This window comes from Pyrus communis, chromosome 9 (assembly GCF_963583255.1).
Source record: "Pyrus communis chromosome 9, drPyrComm1.1, whole genome shotgun sequence".
NCBI classification, from domain to species: Eukaryota; Viridiplantae; Streptophyta; class Magnoliopsida; order Rosales; family Rosaceae; genus Pyrus; species Pyrus communis.
In genome coordinates, this window is record NC_084811.1 from 6,127,175 (window position 1) to 6,153,383 (window position 26,209).

The following is a 26,209-nucleotide window of genomic DNA, read 5'->3' on the forward strand; positions in this document are numbered from 1 at the left end:
GCGTTATCAGTTGATGCAGGAGCATCTGAGGGGCACTAGAAAGCTAAGTCGGCTGCCAGCCAGCTAGGCTAGGGTTCTAGTTAATTTGGGGATTCGAATTTTTATCATTTGGATTCTGTTTCTACTGTGATTTGGGCCTATTTGATCTGCTGGACAGAAGCTTATTTTACCCTGTTATTGCAGGAACATTGGCGAAGCATCATCCTGACCTGATTATGTGCCGGAAGCAACCTGGAATAGCTATTGGAAGGTTGTGTGAAAAGTGCGACGGTAAGTTTGTAATTTGTGAATCTTATGTATGTCCTTGCAACCTTGTTCGGGTTTGCGATGAGTGCAACTATGGATCTTTCCAGGGAAGGTGTGTTATTTGTGGAGGGGTTGTAATTTCTGATGCTTGTTACTGCAAAGAGTGTACTCAGCAGGAGAAAGAAAGATAGAGATGGGTGCCTGAAAATTGTGAATCTGGGAATTGCCAAAACAGATCTGTTCTATGAACAGAAAACGTATGGTTTCAAGAAAAGATGATCAATAGCAGGTCATGTTTCGCTCAGCTTCGGGAAATCATTTTGTTTTGTTCATCATTGAGGCTTAGCCAATATTATAATAAGGTATTTTGCTTAGGAAACTTGCTTGTTACTGCTCGTATGTTTGACTGTTGTACTTTCTCGTTCGATATGTTTCCAACCTACTCTCATTCTGTGGCTAGTCTAGTTAAGGAATTAATGACTTCCATAATTCTCACTCGTAATCTTTGTATGTGGCATGCATCTATTCATGTCTGAACTCCCCGGTGTTCTTGGAGCTTTGTTAATCCAATTTCATATGTGATTTAAGGTTCAGTAGATGAACTTTGGACGGGATCCAGGTGTCGCCACGTCATCCACTCCTGTCACTTTGGACAAACATTGCGGCTGTAATTTATTACGGTACAGTAGCAGGTGCGGAATCGTCGCTCCTTTCACTAACACAAAGACCACTGCCACCGGCTGCAAACTGCCCGCAGACAATAATGAGAATAAATTACGAATCATTAGTGGCAAAAACGTCATTTAATGAATCCATTGTCTTTGACATCGGTCATCAGCTGAAAGCCTGAAAACAGAGGGAGGTGTGGTTTGGACATTTCCAATTTGATAAACCACCATTTTCTTCTCCGATCAAAATCCGGTGGAAATGGACGGCGGTGGATCTTGCTCTGGCGGAAGTTTCAAGCTGTACGAGGTGCTGAAATTGCAGGAGTTTCAGGACAAGTGATCAAATCCGTTGCGGCTCCGGATTGAGGCTTCTCGATCGACTGCCGCAACGGCTCCATTAAGCCGCTTAATGGTATAAATTGTTCATCCCTTTTGATCGACCTTGATTTTTTTTTGTTGCTAAATTTGTGTAGCTCAATCGATACTTGTTTCTGATTGCTAGGTGATTCTTCTTCTTCTTCTGCAAGTCCGTCGAAAACCTCGACAATATATGAAGTGGCGGGAACGATCAGATTGCTTACAGGTAAGTCAATTGCTTGCTTTTACTCGCTTTGGAGTATTTCGAAACGAAAATGTGTAACTTTTTTTTTGTTATATTGTATAAATCTGTGGAATGAATGGCTGTATTTCCAGGAAATGGTGTTTGTTTGCTGAATTGATGTGTTTGGTGCAGGAAATTATGTTCTTGTACTAACTTCGCGGACGGAAGTTCGGACTTATCTTGGCTTCCCTGTTTATCGAGTGACCTCGATGAGGTTTCTGTCCTGCAACGAGGGTATGAAGAATTCAACTGCTCAGGAGGTAAGGGTTTTGATTTTTTTGATTCATTAGCGAGTTTGATTGTGGCTTGGGATGGTTTAAATTTGTGATGTGTTTGTGCAGAAAAAGGATGAGGCGTACTTCATGGCTCTGTTGAAAACAGTCCAATCAAATCTGGGGCTGTACTTCTCGTACGAGACTGATATAACACTAAAGTAAATTCTTATACCTAGCACTCAGCCAAAGTTTAATTTTTTTGAATCTGTTAGGGTGCCGTTTAAGTACATTCTGCTGTTTTCATCGCTGTTGTGTGATTACTGTTCAAAATCTTATCATGTCAATTTATGTATCTGTTCAATAAAGTGTTGTGTTTATTTATCTAATCATATATAATTGATCATTTCTACCAGCTTTCAAAGAAGATGTAAGTTAGTGGAAAGATGGATGGCCAAACCAATATGGAAGCAGGTTAGTTGGAAATTTGGAAAATTGGGTTTATCGGGACCTCATTAATTCTTAAAAGTGATTCATGTTGCATATAAGCATATATTGTCCACGCGTTTAGTTTACTAGGCATCCTTAACTCTTTCCAAGTCAGAGGGTTAAGAGGGAAAGAAAGGAAAACCGCCCTAAGGATTTGCCTACTTCTGTGTTTTTGTGCACCGTACTTATCTTTTGTTCTCGAGGTGAAAGTTTCAGCTAAATAAAGATGCCTTTTCAGTTCATATCCTTGAAGACATGCCATCCTTTGTGCAATGTTTTGGTTGTTAAGTGATTCTCCCTTCCCCTTTATCCAAAGGATTTTTTGTCAGCACTAGAAGACGAGAAAGCATGAGTATCGAGTTAACTGACACACCATATCATATGGATGTTTATCAGTCTTTTCTCTTAATGCCATTTTAGCTCCTATCAAATGTTTACTTTACACATTACGATGTATGACTAGTAATTGCTTGGTAGTTTTTAATATTATTTGTGTTTTCAGGCCGACCCTCGATTTGTTTGGAACATAAATCTTTTGGACGAACTTATCGAGTATAAGGTTAGACTTTCCATCTTCGAGGTCATAATTAGTTAAACAATTTGAAGTATTTTCTCGCTTGCCACCACTTAATGTATATCTTTAAGGAAGAACAACATTTCCAAAAATTGTCAGTTTCTTCGCGCCCAAATTTTATTGCTAATGCTCATTAATTTTCTCATGGCAGCTTGATGGGTTCATTATTCCTCTAATACAAGGAAATATCCTGAATTTACTGATTTCTTATGTGTATATCCCTCTCTCTCTCTCTCTCTCTCTCTCTCTCTCTCTCTCTCTCTCTCCCTCTCTCTAAGATTGAGAGTCAGAGTTTAGGTGAGTAATATGTTATGGTCTTCCTTTACCTACATTTAAGCTTCCAGACTGCACAGCTAAAGCTAAGGGGCTTATCCCCCACACTTCCGATGGTCTCAAGGAGGTGTACCCGGTGTCTAGGTACAATCTTATAGAGATGATTGATTCCTGTAATCACTTTTGTGTCTGTATCTGCATGTTTTGAAGGACTTAAACATGAAACACTGTAATGTGGTCGCGTAGAGACAAGAATGTGGAGAAGAGGAGCCAACCTTGATGGAGATGTTGCTAATTTTATTGAAACTGAGTTGCATCCGTTCATCCGAGTCCTCTCCAGCTATCTTCGGTAAGCTTTGCTCTTTTCACTTCTCGTTCTTCCTCTTTAGTTTTCGCATATGTAGAAAACTGCAGCTGTATTTTGATTATTTCCATCTAAAATTCAAATTTCTAGCCGAATGCGCATTCGATTACCTGTTTTAGGGTTCCTGTTCTGTTCAATTTATTAATCGTTTCATCTATTTACACAGCATGTTTAATTCTCACAATTTGTTTTCTGTGATGGGAATTAGGCAAACATCGGAGGCACCCAGAAGTTGAAGGAGTAATTAGAAATTAAAAAATTCGGATTTATTGGGTTTTTTTGGTATTGGAGTTATGGGGCAATGAGCTGCTTTGCATTGACGAATTGGTGTGACAAAAGTAAACCACGTTTATTATTTTTGTGCATAGTTGTATAAGAGTTTGCAAATATTCGTAGCTGATCGATAAGTTGCATGATTTGTGAATATAAACACCCTGCAATTTGGCATGAAATTGTTAAAAAGTATGCAGATTTGCAAATTGGGTTAGTCTCGAAACTTTTGAATGTGCATTAGCATTATCAGTTGATGCAGGAGCATCTGAGGGGCACTCGAAAGCTAAGTCAGCTGCCAGTCAGCTAGGGTAGGGTTCTAGTTAATTTGGGGATTCGAGTTTTTATCATTTGGATTCTGTTTCTACTGTGATTTGGGCCTATTTGATCCGATGGACAGGAGCTTATTTTACCCTGTTGTTGCAGGAACATGGCAAAGCATCATCCTGACTTGATTATGTGCCGGAAGCAACCTGGAATAGCTATTGGAAGGTTGTGTGAAAAGTGTGACGGTAAGTGTGTAATTTGTGACTCTTATGTGTGTCCTTGCACACTTGTTCGGGTTTGCGATGAGTGCAACTATGGATCTTTCCAGGGAAGGTGTGTTATTTGTGGAGGGGTTGGAATTTCTGATATTATTACTGCAAAGAGTGTACTCAGCAGGAGAAAGATAGAGATGGGTGGCCGAAAATTGTGAATCTGGGAAGTGCCAAAACAGATCTTTTCTATGAACGGAAAGAGTATGGTTTCAAGAAAAGATGATCATTAGCAGGTCCTGTTTCGCTTAGCTTCGGGAAATCATTTTGTTTTGTTCATCATTGAGGCTTAGCCAATATTACAATCAGGTATTTTTCTTAGGAAACTTGCTTGTTACTTTTTATGTTTCATTGTTGTACTTTCTCGTTCGATATGTTTCCAACCTACTCTCATTCTGTGGCTAGTCTAGTTAAGGAATTAATGACTTCCATAATTCTCACTCGTAATCTTTGTATGTGGCATGCATCTATGGATGTTTGAACTCCTTGGTGTTCTTGGAACTTTGTTAATCCAATTTCATATGTGATTTAAGATTTAATAGATGAACTTGACATTTCCATTTTATCTTCTACTGAAATTGTGAAATGAATGTATGAATTGGGGTCTCCATGCTAAAGATTGCTCAGTAAGTCGACGCTATACTCTTTAAAATCTTTCAAAATCCAACGGCTAGCTGACGTCAGCTAGCCGTTGGATTCAAATTTTTCTTTAAGCAATCCTGTCAGAAATAATTGACATGAATATATTTACATTAAATATATTCCTGTCGGTTATATCCGACAGGATTGGCTTGATTTTCTGGCCAGCCTGGGCTGGCTGCATGTGGCCAGCCCTTTGACCCTTTGGCCCTTTTAGATTCCGTGGGATCCACAAGCCCTCTGGCCTAGCTCTCGGTTGGAGACGGTTTTCGGGCTATTTTGGGCCCTCTGGACCCTTCGGTTGGAGATGGCCTCCCCATCCACCCACCCATAAAAACCCAAAAACGATGGCTTGGCTTCACACAATCCCTCCACTTGGCAGCCTCGAGACGTGTTGCCCTGTCATCCGGGCTGCCCCAAACAAACCCCTCATCCGGGCAGCCCCAAAAAAACCTCGATGATATACGGAGTGGCGGGAACGATCAGATTGCTTACATGTAAGTCAATTGCTTGCTTTTACTCGCTTTGGAGTATTTCAAAATGAAAATGTGTAACTTTTTTCCGTTGTATTGTATAAATCTGTGGATTGAATGGCTATATTTCCAGGGAATGGTGTTTGGTGCAGGAAATTATGCTCTTGTAATAACTTCGCGGACGGAAGTTGAGACTTATCTCGGCTTCCCTGTTTATCGAGTGACCTCGATAAGGTTTCTGTCCTGCAACAAGTGTATGAAGAATTCAACTGCTCAGGAGGTAAGGGTTTTGATTCTTTTGATTCGTTAGCGAATTTCAGTGTGATTTGGGATGTTTTGAATTTGTGATGTGTTTGTGCAGAAAAAGGATGAGGCGTACTTCATGGCTCTGTTGAAAACAGTCCAATCAACTCCGGGGCTGTACTTCTCGTACGTGACTGATATATCACTTTCAAAGAAGATGTTTTGAATTCCGCTGTTTTCATAGCTGTTGTGAGATTACTGTTCAAAATCTTATCATGTCAATTTATGTATCTATAATTGATCATTTCTACCAGCTTTCATAGAAGATGTAAGTTAGTGGAAGGATGGATGGCCAAACCAATATGGAAGCAGGTTAGTTGGAAATTTGGAATATTGGGTATATTGGGACCTGATTAGTTCTTAAAAGTGGTTCATGTTATATACATTAGGTGCATATAAGCATATATATTGTCCAAGCGTTTAGTTTACTAGGCATCCTCAACTCTTTCCAAGTCAGAGGGTTAATAGGGAAAGAAAGGAAAACCGCCCGAAGGATTTGCTTACTTCTGTGTTTTTGTGCACTATACTTATCTTTTGTTCTCAAGGTGAAAGTTTCAGCTCAATAAAGATGCCTTCTCAGTTCATATCCTTGAAGACATGCCATCCTTTGTGCAATTTTTTGGTTGTCAAGAGATTCTCCCTTCCCCTTTATCCAAAGGATTTTTTTGCCAGCACTAGAAGACGAGAAAGCATGAGTATCGAGTCAACTGACACACCATATCATATGGATGTTTATCAGTCTTTTCTCTTAATGCCATTTTAACTCCTATCAAATGATTACTTTACACGTTACAATCTATGGCTAACATTACAATCTATGACTAGTAATTGCTTTGTAGTTTTTAACATTATTTGTGTTTTCAGGCTGACCCTCGATTTGTTTGGAACAGAAATCTTTTGGACGAACTTATCGAGTATAAGGTTAGACTTTCCATCTTTGAGGTCAGAATTAGTTAAACAATTTGAAGTATTTTCTCGCTTGCCGCCACTTAATGTATATCTTTAAGGAAGAACAGCATTTCCAAAAGTCGTCAGTTCTTCGCGCACAAATTTTATTGCTAATGCTCATTAATTTTCTCATGGCAGCTTGATGGGTTCATTATTCCTCTAGTACAAGGAAATATCCTGAATTTACTGATTTCTTATGTGTATATCCCTCTCTCTCTCTCTCTAAGGTTGAGATTCAGAGTTTAGGTGAGTAATATGTTATGGTGTTCCTTAAACTACATTTAAGCTTCCAGACTGCACAGCTAAAGCTAAAGGGCTTATCTGCCACACTTACGATAGTCTCAAGGAGGTGTACCCGGCGTCTAGGTACAATCTTATAGTGATGATTGATTCTTGTAGTCACTTTTGTGTCTGTATCTGCATGTTTTGAAGGACTTAAACATGAAATGCTGTAATGTGGTCGCGTAGGGACAGGAATGTGGAGAAGAGGAGCCAACCTTGATGGAGATGTTGCTAATTTTATTGAAACTGAGCAGTTGGTGGAGATTGAAGGTTTCCAGTCCTCATTGTTGCAGGTAATTCTCATATGAAGGTTCAGAAAAGAAATGTGTGCTGAGGTATTATTGTATTGGAATATTGTTAGTTACTATTATGTTTCTTTGCCTAAATAGGACATTAGCTTATATCATGGTGTCATTGTACACGTGATCAACTAAGTTGGCCGAGGATTAAACATTTGAGAAAAGTATATTTTGTTGAGAATGAATCCCATATTGATGGGAGGAGGGACCTTGCATGAGCTTATAAGTAAATTGGGCTAATCCCCTATTGCCAGTTGGTTTTATGGTGGAACCTCAACTTTCTTCACATTCTGCGCTCCTTGTTGATGTGAGAAATATCATAATTGTAGAACTTTGTCATTCTTTTCTGAGGTTTATGGACTGCCCCTCACATGGATGAAACTTTTGTACAGTTTAGCAAGGATAGATTGGTTTTTGCCAACTTTTATACATTTAGAGAACTTTTTCAATACCATACTCTCTATGTATGCAAGCGCTGTTTCACTATTAACCCTTAAGACTGATAGTAGAATGGAAGTTTTGTCATAAATTAATTCAAGAAGATTTATTTATCTCTTCCTTTTTTCCGAATAAAAACCCTCAAATAATACTTTTGATATGTTTTTCAGATTCGAGGTTCAATTCTGCTTCTTTGGGAGCAAATTGTTGACTTGAGCTATAAACCACAACTTAGGATTATTACTCATGAGCAGACGGTAATTTGTTGCCAGAGATGCAAATCCATCCCTTTTGACTCTTTTCTGGTTTTAGGGTACAGTTCTTGTTAGAGTAGTTTCTGAATTTTCCCAATCTACTTACAGTCAAATGTTGCGGAGCGCCATTTTTTTTATCTTTCACAAAGAGATGGAGAGACAATGGCAATAGACCTAACTGATAAAGTAAGGGTTTCTTCTCTTTTTACTTTGAATTGAACAATCCTTGCTCACTGGTTCACCTTTACGTTAAGCTGAAAAGTTTGCAATTTTTTTCCTTCAAATTGTGTTTGAACGACACGCTCACCTTTTTGTGGTCTGGGATTCGCTAGATAAGCAATGGTGTCTATAACTCTTCCCAGCTGATTGCTTGTGCTACACAAGTTTTACTGTTTTTTTAATTGTATGCAAAGTATATGTTGTTTCATATATCTCCAGTTGTTATAAGTTTTCCATTTATTGTTATTTGTAGCATGGTGATGAAGGTCAACTAAGCACAACATTTTCTGCTGAAATGCAAAATCTACCAAACGTGAGGTGACAATTTGTGCAACTATGTTGCCTCCCAACTGAATCATTTTCCCACTTCAAGTAGATTCCTTTTTTGTTTTCGAGGTTGCTTATAATGAAGTCAGTTCTATTGGTTGGCATTGGGAACAATGTCAGAAATGAGATTTTGTTCTCAACTTACAAGTGTTTTTGTAGCAGATACGTTTCATTTGACTTTCATCATGTATGTGGTAACTCAAACTTTGAAAACCTAAAGGTTCTATATGAGCAGATCTCAGAGCAATTTGAAAAGCAAGGGTAATGAAAGCGTAATATCTGATTGAATTAAGTATGCCAAAATCCAGGTATGCTGGCTATATGTAATACTGTTTTTAATCAAAACTCTTCCAGCTGAGCAGATACTTCCTCGTAGATGCGAAAGGCAATATACTGGAGGAGCAGAAAGGGATTGTCAGATCAAACTGCATTGATTGCCTTGATAGAACAAATGTTACTCAGGTTTCTAAGAAAGTTACCTAGTGTGATTGATCTTAATAATTTGTGCTAATATGATATACCATATGCCATAGCATGAGTAAACTGAGATTTGACATTAAATTGTTTACTGCTTCTTTATTTTGTAGAGTTGCTTGGCCCAGAAGTATCTAGATGCACTGTTGCAGGGGACTGGATTGCTGGATTCTTCTGAAAGCATTTCTATGTTTGCTGAAGACTACCAAACATTTAGAGCATGTATGGAATTATTCGTGTCATGTATCCTATCTTTCATTCATGATCAAATGATGTCTATAATAAGTTGTTATACTTATTCTCAATTCTGTTGCTTTAGTGTGGGCGGAGCAAGGTGAGGAGATAAGCCTCGAGTACGCAGGGATGTATGCCCTTAAAGGGGACCTGGTTAGGTAGATTCAACTATATAGTATGACTTGAATCGATATATATATATATATATATATATATATATATATATATATATATTATGTAATTATATATATATGTCCTTTTTTTCCGAATCATGTTCTGGATCCATATACCGCAGATAAGGGAAGCAGACATTTGGTGGAATAATTAAAGACGGGATGAGTGCTCTTTCAAGATATTTTTTGAATAACTTTCAGGATGGCATTTGGCAGGTAAATTGCCTCTCTTTCGCAAATAGAGTATTGCTCATCTGCATGAAAGCAAGTGACTTCCATTTGTATATACTTGCTTAAAATAAGTTTCAAATTTGTTCAGGATGCTATGGATCTTATCATTGGCCGCTATACAGTTAGAAGGGATATTTCACCATCCCGGGCTGAATCTTTTTCTGTAAGTACAATGAATCTTTCAAAGAAATTGAAGTGCCTGAAGTCCTTGTCTGGTTTTATATATCCCTTTGTTATCAGTTATACAGATCCCGGGTAGGATAATAAAATCTTGGTCCATCTTCTCGGAACCTTGATATTTTAGTTTATGATCGTTAGGGGAGTACCCTTATGGTTCAATTGCATCTCATGAAAGTAAATTTAGTAAGAAATCATGCCTACTTTAGCAAATACGAGCGATATTTAATGGATATGCCTTTAGTAACAAAAGGAGAAGTAAAATTCAATTCTAGCAAACTTGATGTTTGATTGGCCAGCTTGGCATGTAATCGCCATTAGTTGGCCGCGAATGAAGGTAACTTGTGCCACATTTAAAATGGCTTCACTGAATCTATAGTCAAGTAGTGTGAGAACAAACATTGCAGTATCTACCGGTGGCGTCAGCTTTGCTAATCGGAGGGTTGACATTGACATCCGTCACACTTCAACAAGGTATTACTATTATTTGGTTTTGCCTGAAATCTTAGCACATGGAACTTTGTTCTCAGGTGCGTGTTCTAGTCAATATTCACGAAGACCTGAGAAATTTCGAATCCAACTTGCGGCAGGTCGAAATGCCCAATAGTATATGTCTTCTGTTCTCTTGTGCTGGAGTGACTGCTGGAGTAGCGGCAGCGGTTAACGTTAACGGAAGGTAATTCTGTTCGAGACCTCGCTTGTGCAGACTAGTGTAACATTATTCTGAACTCATTCATTCAAACCGTGGAGTTACTGTTGTTGCAAGCCTTGTAATTTTTTAGCTAATATTTACAAGCGACTTGTGGTTAAAATGGTAAACTTGTTTTACTGTTTCGGGTTGCTGCCGATAAATTACTTGGTACATTTGGCCACGAGTTCAAATGGCAGTACAATCGGATATGGTACACTCCTTTAGAGATTGTGTAATTCAAGGGGGCACGTTGTTTACGATAGCATGGGTGTGTTTTGATAATCTTATGCAATCCAAACAAATTGAAATCGCTCTGAATTTACTCCAAATCTAACATGATTTCAACCGGACGAAACACTTACAATGCCCTTTTGTATTTACTGATGCCGGTTAAACTCATCTCTTCTCGATCGTTGTTAGGTGGATGACAGGGATCAGACTGTTAGGTGGCTCAATCGAACTGAAGCTGTGGACTAAGTTGGTCTAACTCTTCCGTTCCTTCTACGCTGTGGACTAAGTCCGTCTGACTCTTCCGTTCCTTCTACGCTGTGGACTAAGTTGGTCTATCCGAATTTCTGAGGCCCTCCAATCTCAAGTGTTTTTTTCTTATATGTGCTAAGATTTCTTCTCTTTTGCACTTTTGTGCAAATTAAACTTTGGTTTTCTGGGTTTCCATTTGTCTTTACCGATGCCAGTTAAACTCATCTCTCTCGATCGTTGTTAACTTTGCAAACCCTGACTAGAAATAAATATATTAAAGCAGTACGAGAAAATCTGTGGCCATCCAATCTCAAGTGCTTTTTCTTACATGTGATAAGATTTCTTAATTTCTGTGGACTAACTACTAAGTTGGTCTATCTTAATTTCTGTGGCCATCCAATCTAAAGTGTTTTTTCTTACATGTGAGGATTTCTTCTCTTTTGTGCTTTTGTGCAAATTAAACTTTGGTTTTCTGTTTTTCTATTTCTTCTCTTTTGTGCTTTTGAGCATTCACGTACTATTCGTAATCTGGTTTTGCTGGAATGAGGTTGATTACAAACATACATAGACATCCCTTTGCACATACACTTTCATAGGTGTTCAAAAGTCTTTGCACATACGCATTTTCACAAAGACTAACATAAAACATAGGTGTTCAAAAGTCTTACCACAAAATATAAAACATAAAACATAGGTGTTCAAAAGTCTCTGCACATTCGCACTTTCACACATATTTTTAGACTTTTGTATACACACACATAGCTTTCGGCCATTACAGAAGGCTGTCACTCTCTGCTTTCGGCCAGTACAGAAACATTGACAGCTATCAAAGTAAAAGATAAGTATAGCTTTTGAAAAACAAGGCAGCTATAGACAAAACATGCTAGCTGAAAAGTGGTCGTGTAGCCAACTATTCCACCAATTTCGGCCACTTTAGTTTGATTTGAACTTCCAACAGTTCCAACAGATTCCTTAATTTCTGTTGACTAACTACTAAGTTGGTCTATCTTAATTTCTGTGGACATCCAATCTCAAGTGTTTTTTCTTACATGTGATAGGATTTCTTCTCTTTTGTGCTTCTGTGCAAATTAAACTTTGGTTTTCTGGTTTTCCATTTGTCTTTGAACAATGATGGAGCATTCACGTACTATTCGTAATCTGGTTTTGTTGAAATTCCTGCATGGCTTCTTTCTCTTAGTCTTATGCATGATGAGCACATGTCCGGAATCTGCAGCATTTCCCAGCTCTACCCTGCTTGGAAACGAATCTGATCGCTTGGCTTTGCTAGACTTCAAGAAAAGAGTAACTGAAGATCCCCTCAGTGTCATGAGCTCGTGGAATCATTCCATCCACTTCTGCAGCTGGGTAGGCATTACATGCCACCGTGCCACCCAAAGAGTCTTTATTCTGGACCTGCAAGATAAACAATTGGTAGGCTCCATTCCACCTTCCATTGGGAATCTTACTCGTCTAATTGAAATAAGCTTGGGAATCAACAAGTTTCATGGTGAAATTCCTCAAGAATTGGGTCGACTGCGGACCTTGGAAAGTCTCAACCTGTCTTTCAATTCTTTAGGCGGGAAACTTCCGACTAATATGTCCCACTGTACACAACTCAGATTTTTGGATCTTTTTTCCAACAAGATTATTGGGTCAATTCCACGCCAACTCAGTTCATGGTTGAGTTTGGCTGTTCTACAACTTGGAAAAAATAATCTCAGTGGAACCATCCCAGGTTGGATAGGAAATTTTTCTTCTTTGAGGAGTCTTAGACTTGGCGGCAACAATTTTCAAGGAAGCATACCAAATGAGCTCGGGCATATAATAGCCTTGGAATTATTCGTAGTTGGGGACAATAATTTGTCTGGTATGCTCCCTTCTTCAATTTATAATATTTCTTCCATATACATATTCAGTGTTTTTATGAACCAATTCCATGGAGAGCTACCACAAAATCTCGGCATCTTGCTTCCTAATCTCGTAAAATTTTACTGTGGTATAAACAATTTCACAGGAAATATTCCTGTATCATTGTCAAATGCTTCCAGACTTCAGATGATTGATTTTGCTAAAAATGACTTCACGGGGACAATCCCGGGAGAAAGTCTCGGAAGCTTGCGAAGCTTAATTTGGCTAAACTTTTTTGACAATCGACTGGGAAATGGAAAACTTGGTGATATGAGTTTTCTCCATTTCTTGACTAATTGTACTAGTCTTCAATATCTGGGTCTTAGCACTAATCGTTTTGGGGGAGAAATCCCGAGATCCATAGCCAATCTTTCGACCCAACTACAAGTTCTTTATCTAGGGTATAATTTGTTACATGGAAGCCTCCCAAACGGCATTGGAAATCTTATAAACCTTACCGTTCTATCGATGTCTGAAAACTATTTGGCGGGTGTTGCCCCTGAAGAAATTGGGAAGCTCAAGAAGATGGAGGTACTGGATTTGCATGTTAATAAATTTTCTGGGCCAATTCCATCTTCCCTTGGAAATATAACTTCATTGACAAAGCTCTACATGGACGGAAACAGTTTTGAGGGAAGTATACCTCCAAGTCTTGGAAACTGCCAGAACCTGTTACAACTTTATCTTCGTGATAACAATCTAACGGGCAGCATACCTCAAAGGCTTATGGAGCTTTCAACCCTTTCAATTGGTTTGGACCTGTCTGAAAATTATTTGACTGGTTCACTGCCAGGTAATGTAGGTGATCTGGTGCATCTCACACTGCTAAATGTATCAAAAAACAAGTTATCAGGTGAAATCCCCAACACCATCGGCAGGTGTACTAGTTTGGGGGCCTTGTACTTGGACGACAACACATTTGAAGGAACAATTCCTCAGTCTCTTAAAGATTTAAAGGGCTTGGAAGAACTTGACATTTCAAGCAATAACTTATCCGGGCAGATTCCTGAATTCTTAGGCAAGCTTGGAGCACTTAAGTATCTCAATCTTTCTTATAATGATTTTGAAGGCGAGTTGCCTAAAGAAGGAATTTTTTCAAATGTCAGTGGTGTCTCGGTTCTTGGAAATCAGAGGCTCTGTGGTGGCATCCCACAATTACATCTACCTGCATGCCCCAAAAACAAACAACATTCATCTCGAGGACTACTTTCCCCAAAAGTAGTCATCCCTATATCTTGTGCACTTGCATTCATAATTGCTCTATCATGCTTCTTCAGTGCTCGTTCAATGCTGAAAAAGTCAAGAGAAGGACTTGTAACTTCACGTTCTTATAAGGATTGGAAATTAGGTGTTTCCTACTCACAACTTGTTGAATCGACTAATGGTTTCTCGGTGGATAATTTGATTGGTTCGGGAAGTTTTGGTTCTGTTTATAAAGGAGTAATTCCTAGCGATGGAACGGTAGTTGCTGTTAAGGTATTAAACCTTCAACAACAAGGAGCGTCCAAGAGTTTCAATGATGAATGCAAAGCTTTAAGAAGTGTCAGGCACAGAAATCTTCTCAAGATCATAACTGCATGCTCGAGCATTGATAATCATGGTAGAGACTTCAAAAGTCTAGTCTTCGAGTTCATGCCAAATGGAAGTCTTGACTCGTGGTTGCATCCTAGAGATGAGGAGCAATCTCCAAGTAAGAGATTGAATTTTATGCAAAGATTGAATATAGCCATTGATGTTGCTTCTGCGTTAGATTACCTCCACAACCATTGTGAAACGTCTATTGTTCATTGTGATCTAAAGTCGAGCAATGTACTTCTTGATGAAGACATGGTAGCCCATGTTGGGGACTTTGGTTTAGCAAGGTTCCTCTTGGAAGCATCAAATGATCTTTCCCTCAGTCAAACACTGTCATCGCAACTAAAGGGTTCTATAGGTTACATTCCTCCAGGTATGAGTTTCCATCATTCTAATTTATTTTTCCGGTTCTTAATTATTAACTTATTACTAAAAACCAATTAATTAAATTCTATTTATTAAAGATATACTATTGATTCTTTTTCCTGGAAACAAGTAACATTAATCTGAAATAAGATATCAATTTTAATAGTCAATTGCATGTGACATCTTATTGTCTATATGTATGTCATGGCAGAGTACGGCATGGGAGGCCAAGTTTCCATACAGGGAGATGTTTACAGCTACGGGATACTTTTGCTAGAAATGTTCACAGGAAAAACACCTACTGATGACATGTTCATCGAAGGTCTAAGCATTTACAAATTCGCAGCCATGGCTTTGCCCGACCATGTCATGGACGTTGTTGACCCTTCATTGCTCCTCGACCTCGAAGCTGATGGTAGTGTTAACGATGAAAGATACGAAAGGACTGCGCTGCCCAGACGTAACAATCATGGAATGGTGAAAGCAAAAAAGGTAGAGGAATGCTTGTTTGCTGTGATGCAGATAGGACTTTCCTGCTGTGCAGTATCACCAAGGGAGCGGAAGCTTCTGAATATGGTTGTTGGAAAAATAAGTGCAATTAAAGACTCGTACCTCAAAGTTCAAGAAGGCTAAACAATGGCAAAGATATGTTGCTTGTGGTTTTTCTTTTCTTGTTTTTCTGTACCTTTCCTACCATCGTTTTGAACCTTGCCTCTTTTATGTTAGCGGTTGTTTTATAGGGACGAAGTTTTCATTTGTATGACTTGAAGCTTTCAAAATCTTATTTGTGTGGAGCTATTTGTAATTGTCTTGGTTATGTCTATCCTGTTTAGAATCTGATAAACTCAATGCTGAAGCAGTTTATAACATTTCAGTCTCATATATTCTTCCCAGATGGTTGCATGTGCTACACAAGTTTTGTTGGATTTTTTTTTTTTGGTAGCATGTGGGTTATGGTTGTGACGAAGGATGAAAGATTGTTTTAAGGCACATATAAATATGTTGCCGTTCATAATCTATTTGCCCCGACATACAATGTGCAAAAAGGATATGCGAATAAGCCTTGCGGATACAGTTAACCCCGACGTTATGCCTATTGTTTATCCAAGTTTTGCACACTCCTAAAACAAAGTCCAAACACTCAAAGAGATAGACAAGAATGGTCAAGATTTAACTAGAAATTGATACTGCAGATTTAGTTTTTAGGCTTTTATTATGTCAAATAATAGGAATATAAAGATAATTCTCACTTTTTTTTCTTCTCTCTAGCCTTGATATCGCTTACATGAATTTCTATATTGTGTCGTGTTCTTTCTAAAACATTTGATCGAGTTGATTTTATAGGCAGATAAATAAGATAGCATGCCTCAAAAACCCATTATTCCATTCTTTTATGTTTTCCGCAAATAAATTTATTTTATTATAACAGGTCGTCCCCCTTTACAACATATTTGGTAAATAAGAAAAACAAATTTTGTTATATGAATTTTTTTAAACAAACGATATTATCAATAGGGAAGTGGATCAAGTATTTAACGATAATGTGGTTGAAATTCGTTTTTACCATGAGTTAAAACCTCTCCATTTACCCCTATGTCAGCCAAGCCCAGCTCCCCCAATCACTCTGATCCCCTGTTACAGTAGCATCCCTTCATCCGAGTCCTCTCCAGCTATCTTCAGTAAGCTTTGCTCTTTTCGCTTCTCGTTCTTCCTCTCTAGTTTTCGCATATGTACTACTGCTGTATTTTGATTATTTCCATCTAAAACTCAAATTTCTAGCCGAATGCGCATTCGATTACTTGTTTTAGGGTTCCTGTTCTGTTCAATTTATTAATCGTTTCATGTATTTACACAGCATGTGCGATTCCCACAATTTGTTTTCTGAGATGGGAATTAGGCAAACATCGGAAGCACCCAGAAGTTGACCGAGTAATTAGAAATTAAAATTTTTGGATTTTTTGGGTTTTTTTTGGTATTGGAGTTATGGGGCAATGAACTGCTTTGCATTGATGAATTGGTGTGACAAAAGTAAACCACTTTTATTATTTTTGTGCATGGTTGCAAAAACAGATCATGTTTCGCTTAGCTTCTGGAAATCATTTTGTTTTGTTCATCATCGAGACTTAGCCAATATTCTAATCAGGTATTTTTCTTAGGAAACTTGCTTGTTGCTGCTTGTATGTTTGACTGTTGTACTTTCTCGTTCGATACGTTTCCAACCTACTCTCATTCTGTGGCTAGTCTAGTTAAGGAATTAATGACTTCCATAATTCTCACTCGTAATCTTTGTATGTGGCATGCATCTATGGATGTTTGAACTCCTCGATGTTCTTGGAGCTTTTTTAATCCAATTTCATATCTGATTTAAGATTCAGTAGATAAACTTGGCATTTCCTTTTTATCTTCTACTGAAGGGGACTCCATGCTAAAGATTGCTCAGTAAGTCGACGCTATACTCTTAAAAATCTTTCAAAATCTCAATTGAGTACGCCCCGCTTAATGATTTTGGCTACGTTATGTGTCCTACCCTTTGCTCCCGAGTCCGATCCCTTCCCCCGAGATTAGGGTAGTCAAAAGAAAGGACCCCATTACTATGCGATTCAAAACTTATGGTCTACAAATGAACACCTTTGTTAGATGATCGAGCCATTCAGATTTCGATCAAGCTCTATGGAATGTGAAGAGTCATATAAGTGTGAATTTACAAAAATATTATTCACATCTCTTCTTAAGAACATAGATCATTTGCGTGAGCGAGATTATTGGAAAACATATATTTCAATACGTACGTATGTGTATAATACATTTTTAGTACATTAGAGTTGTTAAATGTATATTTCAACGAATCATTCTGACGTGTACAACAAACAGAAACACACAAATTTACGAACGAGGATAAATAATTAACAAATTGTTTTATTGTCGGTCGCCGCACAATTTCAAACCTCATTGGATTTCCCACTTCATGCATAAAAGATTGAGACTTGTTGAGTTGTTGAGGTGATAAGAAGATACAAATTTGTTTTAATACAATTGAAAGCGATTTTAGAGAAAATGTTTGGTTTTTAGTTAAAATGGTCTCTAAAATTGGCATAACTACTCACTTTGGTCCCTATGATTTATAATCGATATAAATGGTCCATAAAATTGCTCATCCTCAATCATTATGGTCATTTCGTGAAAAATCTCAATTAAATTGCAGGTATTTTTGTCAAATCAACCCTTCCACTTGAACTGTTGGTTTCTTCAATTTCCCTGAGATTTTGCACAGAAAACCAAAATAATTGCCGGTTGACAATCACATGGATTACTTTTATTGATTTTAAATCTCAAATGACCATTTTGGTTAAAAAACCACAATGTTTTTTAATTCTAAAAGTACATGAAGTACTTTTTTAGGATTTACTTGTGTTTTTACTAAAAACTGTTTTCAAAAATATTTTCACTTAAAACACTTTTAGTTATTTGAAAATCACTTCTAAACGAGTTTTTTTTTTTAATCTTTGTGCCACATAGAAGCCACCACAACCATCATTGGCTGGTCAAAAATGACAATTGGCAACAGCAGGATCTCCTAAAAGATGATCACTTGCAGCAATTGGTACACGTCATGAACCAAGTTTCTCATTTCAAGCAGCGCATCAGCTTGTTTGCTGAACATTTCTCATGGCAGCCAAATTCTCTCATCACTAAAAGTCAAGGCAATTTTGTCACCTACCCTTCAACTTCACTGTAATCAGCAATCGCTTGGAGCTGCACCCCACTTAAATGTTCTCCCATCATCACACACGCTAGTGACTAGTTTAGTGACTAGGACTGGGAAACAGATTGAGATCAAGTTCGAGTCAGTCTAACTAGTGATACGATGAAGCAGTATTGATTTTCATTTGTAAGTTTGAGGTCCCAGATTTGATTCACATTAATAGCGAGAATATATTATTTTTTGTGTTGAGTTTAATATCTAGTAAGTGGTTGACCCATTGTGTGGCCTAAACCAGCCACTTAAATGCAGAATAATGTTGTATCCAAAGAGTTCTTTTAGCTGCCGCCGGCACCCAACACCCCCCCCCCCCCCCCCCCCCCCCCGCCCTCGCGCAATAGATTATCCCCTTTATATGAGTCTTTCATGCAACAGAAATGCAACCTCAAGTAAATTGTATACTATTGTATGGAAGAACAATATGGTTAACCGCTATCCAACTCAATAGTGGTCTCTTTACTTACCAAGAACGAGAATGCAAGTATGAGTATAATTCTCACTCCTGACATCATGAGTTTGCTAAAATGCAAGGAATAAAAAGATAACATAATCCCTTGTTAACTCATCCGAAAAGTAAGTACGCATGCCCTAAAGTACAACTGAAAAATGAGTTCCGTCTCATCGAAATAGTCCAGTTCACGCCGAACCAACAAGTGACAACCAAAGCATCCATCCTTCACACTTCTTTTGTACCTAGCCATTTAACTTCCCCCTGCTTGCACCAATGCAAACATTGCCTATTTAGAAAGACATCCCTCCCCCGAGGGTTTAACCTCCCCACCACCCCCAAAACTCAAAATCAATGACTTGGCTTCACACAACCCCTCCACTTGGCAGCCTCGAGACGTGTTGCCCCATCATCCGGGCAGCCACAAACCAAACCCCTCATCTTTTCTGCCCTTATTTTTCTGCCCTTTGTTTGTCAAATCAAAACCAACACCCATTACCCACCCCCCAACCTCACCCCCACCCCCACCCCCTTCTTCCCCTCTTTGACAAAAACACGTGCAAAAAACACTCAAAAGAATCACAAACCAAAACATATTTCCCCTTTCCCTCCTCTCCCACCACTTTGAACACCTTCATACTCCTCTGGCTTCACTACGAGACAAAACCCACCGAGATCTTTCAGTTATATACATCACCCCCTCTCTCTCTCTCTCTAATGGCGTCCAACTGCACACGCGTCTCCGTCTGAGCCTCACCTCCTCTGTTTCCCTCTCTCTCTCTCTGAAAAAAAACAAAATGCATGAACCTTACTCTCGAAGTATCCTCACCCATTAGCATTACTTGCCCAAAAAGCAAATCAAAAACCAAAATCCCAAAAGAAATCCCCCACCTTTCGAATCCCACCTCCTATTTAATCCCACCCATCTCTCTGTTTTTCGTCGCTATTAAAACCCCAGAAAGCTTTGCTGTTTTTGTTTTGGTTATGACAAACGGTTTTCACAGCGGCAATGCGTCCAACACATTCGAGGCATTCTACGAGGGCTGGCTGGTCCGGCAAGAACACTTCCTCGATGAGCTCTTATCGGCCCAGCAGACGATCGACGAGGCCCGAGATGAAGACCTCCGAGATTTGGTGTCTCGGGTTCTCTTCCATTACCAGCAGTATTACGACGAGAAATCGCGACTTGGACAGCGGGATGTTTTACTGGTTTTCTCGCCGACGTGGTATACTTCCTACGAAAGGAGCCTGCTTTGGATCGCCGGGTACAAACCGGGTATCGTATTCCGGCTCGTGACCGAGTCGGTGCCCGATTTGAGCGACCAGCAGCGGGTCAGGATGGCCCGGCTGAGGGAGGCGACCCGGGTCGAGGAGCGCGAGCTCAACGACAAGCTCGCCAAGATTCACGAGAGCGTGGCGGCGCCGCCGTTCATGGATGCGGTGAGGCGGTACGGGAGGGCCGGCCACGGGGAGATCGTGAAGGACGACGCGGTGATCAAGTCGCTTAAGTCGGCATTGGAGACCGTGGTGGAGAATGCCAACTTGCTGAAGACGACGATGGGGACGAAGTTGGTGGATTTGCTGAGCTCGGGGCAGGCAGTGAAATTTTTTACGGCGGTGATGCAGTTTCGGCTAAAGATTCGGAGTTTGGGGTTGGAGAGGGACGCCGAGAAGCAGCGTGAAATGAGCGGAGGCGGTGGTGGTTGGAGTCCAATTAGTAGTAAGTGGTAGAATTTTGAGTTTGATACTTTGGTGGTAGAATTTTGGCTAATAATTTTGATTATGGATGGTAATGGTAAATTTAATATGATTGCATTTTGCAATGGAGCTTGGATGATGAAAATGGATTTTAATATAATTGATATAAAGGAAAGTTTTGAATTTGGGACACAATAAATTTACATTTGGAACGCACTGAATTGGAAATGATGATGTAATTTGTTTTAGTTACAGAGAAAAATGACACTTTATAAGTTTCGATTAGACATCAAAAATATTACTAAAAGGCATGATTTTTGGAATGTATAGTCAACCGAACGAGACTCGCCAGAACTAAAATAGGTATGATGTTTAGAATGTATGGTCAACACAACGAGACTCGGACTTCTACTTGTACTTTTCTCCTGCTTGGAGTCCAATTAGATCAAATTCCAATCGCTTAAGGAAAGGTTACCGGATGATCAGGAGAACGAAACTTGTTTAGACACTTCTAGTCAAACGTTTCTCCCACTTGGAGGCCAATTAGATCAAACTCCAAGCATTTAAGAGCAACTTTTTATCTCATGGACGATAGTTGTTGATTAAAAATGTCTTCGAATCTCATGGGTGCGTAACGGCTCCCTTGGCCTTGAGAGGGGAGAAGACCACATTTTGGAAGGTTACAGTCAAAAGATGTAACTGCTTATGACATTTAGCTACCCGTTAAAATCTTATCCTGCAAAACCCAACAGCTTTTGGTGGGAATTTTGCTTTTGCTTCTGTTGTGGTAGGATAATCTGGTCAATACAAACGCCCTTGGCAAGCTTTCCTTTGACCCAACCACCGAGTTCTAGCAATCTTTGGACATAAGGTTTCAAAAGGTTCATTTCCTTTGTCACTCATTTGGACGTAAACTTGTTCGCCCACGGTGTATTGCCGGGGGCGAACAAGCCCAGGTATGGCGCTTTTTTGGCGAATAATTTGGGGTTCTGCTAGGATCATTTATTTGTCTTTTAGAACTATATACCGATACAATGTCTCAAAACAACAATTTATATGGTGTCCTTATTTTTGGTTGTCAATGGATGAATTCACTTCATCCCTTTTGACATCAAACAACCTTGTTCTTAATGAAAGAAACTTGTGGAGGGAGTTGAGATTCAGAGAAGTTACACTACAGACAGCTTCGCTGGGTCGATGCAGCTGGCCTGAAGCTGGCAATGCCAGTGACTTCCCTACCGGTGACCAAGGCGTTGATGTCATACGTGCCTTCGAATGTGTAGATGGGTTCCAAATCACCGAAAGCTTGCAAGGCGACCACAAAATGAATGCATTCAAAAGGTGACAGAAATAACTAAAGTTGTGCACATATAACAAACACCCTTCGCAAAAGAAACAGCCTGTCAATGGCACGTTTAAGATCCAATGCAATCAGATTCCTACACTAAAGGAGTCGATAGCAAACGTTACCTAACCCTTTACCGACAACAGTAGGACAGAGGAATAGGTATACAAGTCAATAAGACACAGCAAATTTAAAATCAATCCTATCATTGCCTTCAAGTCCTAGCTTGAAAATTCATCTAATCAAACCCTCGTAATATGTTTTCCAATCCTTCCAAAGAGTCTCAATATAAAATTTTAAATCCACAGATAAGCAGGAAATTACCTTTGCAACAAGAAAATCAGATAAGATTCCATTGCCACCGAGTAATTCCCTCCCTAGAGCAACTGTTTCCCTTGCCCTCAGAGTGATCCATGACTGAAAATTGCACCCATTTAGTATTTTGAATGCATAAGCAATAGGATAACTAAATGCATCAGGATGTCATTTTTTTCTACCTTCCCCATGCTAGCATGACCGGGAGTCATTTTACCTGCCTCATACAGCTTGCAGAGGCGCCAACCTATAAGAACCATAGGTTGAACATTACCAAGCATACAGACAAGTTTCTCTTGGTTGATCTGGAAAGCTGCAAGAGGGGCTCCAAATTGTTTCCTCTCCTTCAGATAGCTTTCAAATCCTTATAATTTAGACTTAATACAGAGGAAACTTGAATTACGGTAAATGGAAGATGAGAGAGAGAGAGAGCGCCGCTTAGGCGTGTTTTTATACCTGCGACACATATCATAGACCCCCATGCATAAACCAATAGGTTGCCAGGCGACCATGACACGCGAAACAGCAAGAACCTGTATTCAGTAGTTTAAAGCAACATCAAATCAATAAATATTCATGAAGACAACATTATACGTGTCACTCTCACATGTGTGAGAAATGAGAGACCATAGCACATCTGTTTTATATTAGGGCAACAGAATGAAAAACTTTGCTCCATGCTCCGTAGAAAGAAGATTCAGAGTTATAACTTTGGGATAATGTCGTTATAACTTTGGGATAACGTCATCACAGTATCAAGCCTTATCTCTCAAAAGGGGAATAAAGAGCTATTACAAAGACCAATATGAATCTCTAGTCAAGCTTAAACATGTCTTGTTTATTAAACATAAGCTCGAATAAGAAGTAGAATTTATGTCTAAATTACTCTAAAGGAAGAAGATTAAACAAATTGCAATAATGCAGCTTTGCAGCTTACCTTGTTAGTATCCTGAAAATAATTAACACCAGGTAGCCTTTCCTCATCAGGAACAAATACTTTATTTAAGAGAATATCTCCATTTTGAACAATGCGTAAACCAATTTTATTTTCTATTTTTGTAGCTGTCAGTCCAGGGGCATTCTTCTTTACTATAAATCTGAAATAGAAGGAGAAAAAAAGCATTCAACATGAGAGTGCTGCTACGGAAAACCATCATGCTAAATTTTGGATGCATCTAGGCATCTAAACACCAAAGCAATTTGGAGTCAAGGAGAAGCATAATCAGAAAGAAATAATCGTAAATTCTGCATAACTTTGAAGCTTGACAAACAAGTTCCGAACACATATTGAGAGGTTGTTCACATGTTTATGTTTTTACATACCCATTAATCTGATTTGTTGTTGTATTCCTCGCAAAAATAATCAAGACATCGGCAAATGTACTGTTTCCTATCCATCGCTTTTGGCCTTCAAGTACCTAACCTCCTTCCACCTGACGATCCCAACAACACAAGAATACATGATATAGCATGATCGGAGCCATGACACCCAAAAACCAAAAAAGCATGATAATACCATTTAACAGAAATAAAGAAGCAAATGAGAGGGTTGAAATCCTTGACCTTTGTTGCTGTCGCTCTCAAGGCACTTGCATCACTTCCATAGTCAGGCTCAGTCAAACCTTTTAACATGCAGATGAACAGATTTGAGTATCTTGACATTAGCATAAAAAGATATTAGATACGAATATCATAAAAGAGCATCTTACCCAGCAGGCGACAGTCTTAAATTCAGCCAAAGAAGGTAGATATTTCTGCTTTTGAGCCTCCGACCCACATAATGCTATTCTTCACAGTCCAGAAATGTTACACTAGTTATAAGCCTTGACTTGTCAACAACATCATTTTTCAGTGAAGGTTTGGTTATTTATAAAACAAAAAGTCAAAAATAAAATTATCCAAATTCTAACCAATAGTAAGCATCGCTGCTGAGGAATGAACCAAGAAGAAAGTAGAACAGCTTGCATCAACTCTAGCGATTTCAGCTGTAGCAAAAGCATTTACCGTAATAGAAAGACCAGGACACCCATAACCTTGATAGAAAGAAGGCCACAAGAGAAATTACCAACCCATCCAACAAATTATCGAACCCAAGATTTAAAAATAACTTATTAAGTTATGTATTAAGCACCTTGATTGTCCCACCAGCAATGCGCAATGCACCAAGCTTTGGAATAATTTGAAATGGAAACTCTACCTTATCACAATACTGAAAAAACAAGTTCGCAGATCAATCTCATTGTTTACGAATGTATATTAAATAATTAAATATTGACTCTTTTAGCCTTAATATGAAATGCAGAAATGGTTAGAGTAAAAAGGATACCTCTGCCATAATTGGAGCCACGTCTTTCTCCATACACTCTCTTACTCTCAACCTAATAGCCTGCTCCTCAGGTGTCAATAGATCATCAATCTGGTAGTAATCCGAAGCTGTAAATTTTTAAGGCCAAGAGATAAGAATATGGAAGTTAATTACTGAAGTTGCCCGTTTCTTCAAATTACAAATCAAAATCACAACAACTAAAGAGGTGCACGAGCAATGTACTAAATATTCACAAGGAAACAAAGTAAACAAACCAGAATGCAAAAAGTGAGACAAGATGAAACGCAAATCCGAAAAATTCGAATCAATAGTCTGGATTCACATAAGTTACATAACAAGAGGAAATCCTGAACTATTTTACAAAAGACAATTTCTCCATAGACACACATACAAGTTTATCTATACGATATCTATTATATAATGATGGTCAATGTTCTTACTGCAGGGAGGAAAAGTAGAAGCCAGCGTTGGTTGCGGAAAAGCAACTGAAACATCCAATGCAGGGGAATTGAAGTAATTCGTCATCTCATTATTCTCAACATCATCTGCAGGACATCAGCAAAACAATAGCAATCGTTAAACCGAGTCGAAAATTAGAAATAAGAGCCACATACCCAAATCAACAACCAGAGGCTTCAAGTTCAAATCAAGAGCTTAATTCCAAATGCTAACTCAAGAATTAACCCACAAAATAGAAAATCGAAATTTCAGTATAATTTCCATCAAGTTGTGATCTTTCCAAGTTCTAAGAGATCCCATATGACTGTAATTTGTGAAAAAATAGAATTGTTCAACCCATCATTTCTGATCGTTAAAATTCATAAAATAAAAACTAAAAAAATTGAACTAAAACCCAATAAAAAATAATCAAATAGCTGAATATTTTACCCTGATACGGCAGAACTGTCATGGTGGTGAGGAGGAAAATTGGGAGCTCGGAGGTCGAACTGTTCGTTGGAGAAGGAGGAGGGAATTATTTTGGATAGCGATGAAGTTCGAAAGATAATACGTAATGGTTGTGGCGGATCAACAATGAAATGGAGAACAAAATATGGACACTAAATTAGCAAATCGAATGAGCTCATAGAAAATGAGCACATTTATTAATAATTAATTTTTATATCATTTAATTTATAAAATTTAGTTTTTTTAACATTATTTATTTTTCATTCTACATCCGTATTAGTTATACCACGTGTCACTGTATGAGTGGATGGAAGTTTTATTGTTTTAAGCTGCTAATTTTAGCACAAGTGTCCAGTTATTTGTATAATAACACGTGATGTACTATCTCATATTTCAGACATACTAAAAAATCTCTTAATGAGATGAGACAGACGTGTAGACGCAAAACTCCAAGCAAAGACTACTTATTTGGATTGGAAGTTTTTTTAAAATGACTTAATGTCTTTTAAATAAAATGTTTCCGAGTTTTCAAAGTACTTAGTACATCAAGCAATAAACACTAATGATACATTCTTATAAGAAACACTTTGAGTATTTTTTTCATAATTTACTAGTATTTTTACAAAAATTAATTTCATAAATATTTTCTTAAAAAATATTTTCAATTATTTTAAAATAAGTTTCAAA

General features: G+C 38.5%; 2 protein-coding genes and 3 pseudogenes across 2 annotated transcripts; 4 read left to right on the forward strand and 1 right to left on the reverse strand.

The window, feature by feature from the left end:
• The first annotated feature begins 772 nt into the window (after nt 1-772).
• LOC137745263 (phosphoinositide phosphatase SAC8-like) lies at nt 773-10,657 on the forward strand (annotated as a pseudogene).
• LOC137745261 (PHD finger-like domain-containing protein 5A) lies at nt 3,465-5,625 on the forward strand (annotated as a pseudogene).
• Nucleotides 10,658-11,523: 866 nt separating the features above from the next.
• LOC137745258 (probable LRR receptor-like serine/threonine-protein kinase At3g47570) lies at nt 11,524-15,606 on the forward strand. The gene is made up of 2 exons (XM_068485176.1): nt 11,524-14,731; nt 14,936-15,606. The coding sequence occupies exons 1-2, from the start codon at nt 12,004-12,006 to the stop codon at nt 15,355-15,357; spliced, it is 3,150 nt and encodes a 1,049-aa protein (XP_068341277.1). The 5' UTR covers nt 11,524-12,003; the 3' UTR covers nt 15,358-15,606.
• A 4,310-nt stretch (nt 15,607-19,916) lies between these two features.
• LOC137744265 (protein ZW2-like) lies at nt 19,917-20,663 on the forward strand. Its single transcript, XM_068484123.1, has one exon. It carries the CDS (start codon nt 19,917-19,919, stop codon nt 20,661-20,663), a length of 747 nt encoding a protein of 248 aa, XP_068340224.1.
• A 379-nt stretch (nt 20,664-21,042) lies between these two features.
• LOC137745264 (acyl-coenzyme A oxidase 4, peroxisomal-like) lies at nt 21,043-25,766 on the reverse strand (annotated as a pseudogene).
• Nucleotides 25,767-26,209: the final 443 nt, after the last annotated feature.